At 58.8% G+C, this 5,443-nt stretch overlaps 1 protein-coding gene across 1 annotated transcript; it reads right to left on the reverse strand.

Moving 5' to 3' along the window:
* Positions 1–5: 5 nt before the first annotated feature.
* LOC103250856 (coagulation factor XII) lies at positions 6–5,220 on the reverse strand (the record flags this gene model as incomplete). Its single annotated transcript, XM_008049439.1, has 8 exons — positions 5,123–5,220; positions 4,767–4,824; positions 1,333–1,432; positions 1,160–1,230; positions 763–873; positions 494–625; positions 252–356; positions 6–106 (listed from the first exon to the last, which is right to left on the reverse strand). Coding segments are annotated over exons 1-8 (735 nt in total), but the record flags the coding sequence as incomplete, so codon positions are not given.
* Between the last annotated feature and the right edge of the window lie 223 nt (positions 5,221–5,443).

A 5,443-nucleotide genomic window follows, 5' to 3' on the forward strand; every position in this document is an offset into this window, starting at 1 on the left:
TAGGTGGCCTCCGAGGTCCACCGCTGACACGGAGCGCCGGAGCGCGTGGTCCTGGCGGTGCCGCGGTAGGCCAGCCCGCGGCCCGCGTAGCAGCGGGCCTCCGTGTCTGGAGAGAGAGGGGGCTCCCGGCAGCCGGGGGTGGCTCGCCGCCCCTCCCGTGGCCCTCTCGGGCACTTTCCGCGTCTCCCTTCTCCCTCTCAGGCCCTTCCCCGTGGGCGCTGGGCTCCTGCTTCCCTGAGACCCTCGCTCACCCACATCGCAGAAGCGGCCGGTGTAGCCGGCGGGGCAGTGGCACAGGCGGTGGCCCTCCGCCTCCAGGCAGCGGCCCCCGTTGAGGCACGGGTTGGTGCGGCAGGCTGGGGGAAGGACCACATGGAACCACCCCTGGGCCCCGAGACCGGCGGAGAGCTCCCCTGCACGGGTGGCCCGGCCTCTTGCCAGAGACCCTCCTGGCCTTGGGCACCGCCCCACCCCCTCCCAGGCGTCCGCTCACCCTGGCTGGCCAGCAGCTTGCAGTGACTATCAGGACCCCTGCACTGGCATCTGACCACACCTGCCGGCTCAGATCTGTACCAGATCTCATTCTGGTCAAAGAACTGGAGAACCTGACGCTCAAAGCATTTCTCTGGGGACAGAGAGGGGCAGGGGTTTCAGGAGAGGAAGGGCCACGCCAAGCTTCTGGGGATCCAAGGACCTCTTCTGTAGGCGCAGGGTGGCCCCTGTTCCTGGCGCCCCCTCCCCTGGCCGCAGGCATTTCCGCACCTCTCTGGCAGTGCTTCCCGCTGAGGTGTTCTGGACAGAGGCAGTGTGGGCCGCCAGGTGTGTTCACACACGTCCCTCCTTTCTGGCAGGGGCTGTGTTTGCTGCAGTGGTCTGAGAGACAGACATGGTGGGGAGCCTGAGTCAGACAGAGGCGAGCCAAGGCCCTCCCTGAAGTATGTGCCTTGCGACCTGGGTACTCCATGTTTCCGGGCCCTAGTTTACCCACCTACAAAATGGGGCTACCGCCTTCCCAGAGTTCTCCCTCTGGACTTCTGAAGGGTATTGTGGAGGAAGGGAAAGGGCTGGGTCTAGAATCCCAGATGTGTGGGGGTCTGAAGATACCCAGGAGAGTAACGGGGGACAGGGCCTGGGGCCACCCCAGCAGCTGTGGGCAGACCTTTCACTTTCTTGGGCTCCAGGCAGTACGCCCATCGCTGGTCCTGGTCGAAGTTGGGGGTGGTAGCACACCTGTGGGAAGAGACGAGGCTTCCCTGCTCTGCCCAGGGGCCTGGTCCACCCTCCCACCACAGCCGCCCCCCAGCAGAGCGCCAACCCCTGGGGGAGCCTTACCAGGGCTGGGGGCCTGGCCGGCCCCGGCGGGTGCATTCGTGGTACAGCCTCCGACGGTACTGGAATGGGAAGTGGCAGGGCTCCCCGGTGACAGTGAGAACTGCAGGGACAACACACTCCTTGAAGACCTCCCCGGGTCCAGCTGCCCCCCAGGGTCTGGTTGGAAAAGCGACAGCCCCTGGCAAAGATCCTTGTGCCTTCAAGACAGCATCCCGCTTAAGGAGTCAGGTTCTGGGGTCAGCCTGCTAGGGTAGACTCCAGACTCCATTGCCTGCGGCTGCGTGACCTTGGGCAAGGCTGCAGCCCCAAGACCTGGAAGAGTACCTGCCACAAAGTGGACACTTATTAAAGACTTGAACTCCGGAGTTACTTTAACCACTCTGAGCCTTGCTTCCCTTGTCTGTAAAATGGCGATAATAATAGTATGTCCAATCCCACTGTTCACTGATTCCATTTTTTTTTTTTTGAGTTGGAGTCTCACTCTGTCACCCAGACTGGAGTGCAGTGGCTGCTCCCAGCCACCATAGCCTCGACCTGCTGGGCTCCGGCGATCCTTCCACCTCAGCCTTCCGAGTAGCCGGAATTACAGGCATGTGCTACCATGCCCAGATGATTTTTTGATTTATTGTAGAGATGAGGTCTCGCCAAGTTGCCCAGGTGGGTCTCGAACCCGCGGGCTCAGGCAATCCACTCACCTCAGCCTCCCAAAGCACGGGATTACAGGCTGAGCCACTGAGCCCGGCTGATTCCATATTTGAGAGTCTGCCTGCTTGCCAAAATGTATGTGTAACCCGGAAATCAGTACTCGCGATACCGTCACGGTCATTGGTGGGCATGCACGGAGCAGTGGCAAATGTGCACATTTCCATTGCTGAAGAGCCGTCTGGTGTTCCTGAACACACGGGAAGGCCGTGAGGGGCCTTAGGTTAATTGTGCACTGGGCAAGCTTCATGCAGGCAGGAGTCACAGAGCCGTCCACCATGAGGTCAGTGTCAACGAACCAACAATACACACATGACATGGAATGTCTTTAGCCAGAATCACACATGAAGCGAGGTTATATGCTGATGGTGAAAATGTGGCCGTGGCCGGGCTCGGTGGCTCAGCCTGTAGTCCCGTGCTATGGGAGGACAAGGTGACTGGATTGCCTGAGCCCGTGGGTTCGAGACCCACCTGGGCAACTTGGCGAGACCTCATCTCTACAATAAATCAAAAATTAGCCAGGCGTGGTAGTGCGCGCCTCTAGTTCTGGCTACTTGAAAGGCTGAGGCGGAAGGCTCGCCAGAGCCCAGCAGGTCGAGGCTGCGGTGGCTGGGAGTGTGCCACTGCCCTCCAGCCTGGGATGGAGTGAGACTCCAACTCAAAAAAAAAAAAAGATGCTAATGGAAACCAGGCTCGGTGGCTCAGCCTGTTATCCCCGCGTTTTGAGATGCCGAGGCGAGTGGATTGCCTGAGCCCATGGGTTCAAGACCAACCCAGGCAACTTGGCAAGACCTCGTCTCTACAATAAATAAAAAAACTTAGCAAGGTGTGGTAGCGTGTACCAGTAGTTCTGGCTACTTGGAAGGCTTAAGAAGGATTGCCTGAGCCCAGCAGGTCGACGCTGGGGTGGCTATGAGTGTGCCAGTGCACTCCAGTCTGGGTGATGGAGTGAGACTCCAACTCAAAAAAAAAAAAAAAGATGCAAATGGAGCCAGACATTGTGGCTCATGCCTGTAATCCCAGCACTCCCAGCACTTTACAGGGCCAAGGTGGGAAAACCGCTTGAACCCAGGAGTTCTGGACTAATCTAGGCAACATTGCGAGACCCTGTCTCTACAAAAAATTTTAAAAATTAGCCAGGCATGGTGATGCGTGTCCGCAATCCTAGCTACTCAAGAGGCTGAGGCAGAAGGACTGCCTGAACCCAAGGAGGTCACTGCTGTGGTGGGCCGTGATCATGCCACTGCATTCCAGCCTGGGCAACCCCCTGACTCAAAAAAAAATATGCAAATAGAATGGACAGAGGAGACGCCTCTAGGCAGGAGATGAGGTAGGGACAGGATACCTAGGTAGTCAGGCAAGAGGGAGGAGGGGCAGAGGTTAGGGAGTCCAGGGTTGGATTGTGCTTAACCTCAACGTGATGGGCAGGGCCTTCACCCCACCAGACCAGGCCCATCAGAGCAGGAGCCATCTGGCTCCCCAGCCCTGGCACGTTGCATGCTGTAAGGACTATCTAGTGCCTAGAAAAATGAAGGTAACGGAGAGCTATAGTAGGGCTTGAGGAAGGGGGAGATGGCAGGTAACCCTTATCTAAAGGGGAGATTGATAATAAAGGCAAACATTTTTCTTTTCTTTTTTTTTTTGAGTTGGAGTCTCACTCTGTCGCCCGGACTGGAGCGCAGTGGCTGCTCCCGGCCACCGCAGCCTCGACCTGCTGGGCTCCGGGGATCCTTCCGCCTCAGCCTTCCAAGTAGCCAGAATTACAGGCATGCGCTACCACGCCCGGCTGATTTTTGATTTATTGTAGTGATGAGGTCTCGCTGCCCAGGCGGGTCTCGAACCCGGGGGCTCAGGCAATCCACTCACCTCGGCCTCCCAAAGGCTCAGGATTACAGGCTGAGCCAGCGAGCCCAGCAAGGCAAACATTTTTCAAGTATTTGCCACGCATCGGGCTCTGGGCTGAGCATCTCATATAGATTCTCCTTCCTGACAACCCCAAGAGGTTTACCATTATCAGCCTGGTTTTACAGCTGTGGAAATCCAAGCTTGGAGAGGTCAAACCACTCTCCCAGAACCACCCAGCTCGCCTGGATTCAGAGGCGTTTGAGCTCCAGAGACCTGCTCTGGACTTTTCCCTGCCCATCAAGAGCCCTGACCCCTGTTGACATGACTGATGCCCACAGGATGTATTGAGGAAAGAAAAAGAAGGGAGACACTGAGGAAACTGAGGAGGACTGGCAGCAGCCCAGGTGTGATGGCACCGCAGCATCCACACCAAGTGACTGCTCTGAGCCAGGCCCATGAGCACTCAGGAAAAAAAAAAAAAAAGACACAAATGGAACGGACAGAGGAGAGCCCTCTAGGCAGGAGATGAGGCCGAGACAGGGCATCAAAGTTGTCAGGCAAGAGGGAAGAGGGTGGAGGCTGGGGGACCAGGGTTGGATTGTGCTGGACCTCAATGTCACGGGCAGGGGCTCCACCCCACCAGACCAGGCCCGTGCCCACCCACAAGGGGCCCACAGCTCACCCTCACTCAAGGCCCCCAGCGCCCATGGACACAAGCCCCAGCACACAGTAGGCACTTGGGTTTGAGAGTCAGCCAGATAGCCCTGGGGACGTGTGGGACAGATGCCCAGGATCCCGCCCTTGCTCCAAGGGCCAAGGCTGCCCTGAGACTGCCCACACCCCACCACACTCGTCAACAGCAGCTCAGGAGAAGGGAGGCCACCTACCCACAGTGTGCTCGTCCGCTTCGAACTCATGGCCCCTGGGAGCTTTCCAAGGTGGAACCTGCGGGGAGAGGAGGTGGCATGGGCTTTGCCGAGGAAGCCACGGCCCCTGGTCCTGTGCTGGTCCCCAGCTGCCTCTCACAGCCAGAAATGCAGACGTTCTTCCCAACGTCTCCTCCTCCCATCATCTCCTCAAGGCCCCCTCACTCCAGAAAGGCAGGCTGGGCCTGCTGGGCTGGCCTCCCCTTTCCACACCGGCCTCCCAGTCGCCCGGGCCCATAGGTCACGGGCGGAGGCCGCGGCTGTGACAGAGACCCCCAGGGCCATCCTGGCTCAATCCTGGTTCCCACAGCCCTCACCGAACGTGTGAAAGCCAGGATCCCCAGCAGGGACTCCAGGAGCAGCAGAGCCCTCATGGCGTCGGTCTGTTGGTCCCACTGCCTGCCCTGGAGTCCGGATCGATGGGGCTGGCCAAAGGTCTCTGAGGCTTGGGAAGTAGAGATTGATCAAGCTGCCCTTCCGGGCCTGCTGGGGCGCAGGCTGTTTGTGGGAAGCTGAGCAGAGCAGCTTCCTTGGAAGGCCCCGAGGGGTGGGGTAGAATGATAAAGAGCTGGGTCCACCTCTCTGTCCTGGATAGTGGGACTGAACTCGGAGAGGGACATGCTTGTGTTCCAAGCCCT

Source organism: Carlito syrichta, unplaced genomic scaffold, assembly GCF_000164805.1.
Source record: "Carlito syrichta isolate Samal-C Ts95f unplaced genomic scaffold, Tarsius_syrichta-2.0.1 Scaffold135607, whole genome shotgun sequence".
Classification (NCBI taxonomy): Eukaryota; Metazoa; Chordata; class Mammalia; order Primates; family Tarsiidae; genus Carlito; species Carlito syrichta.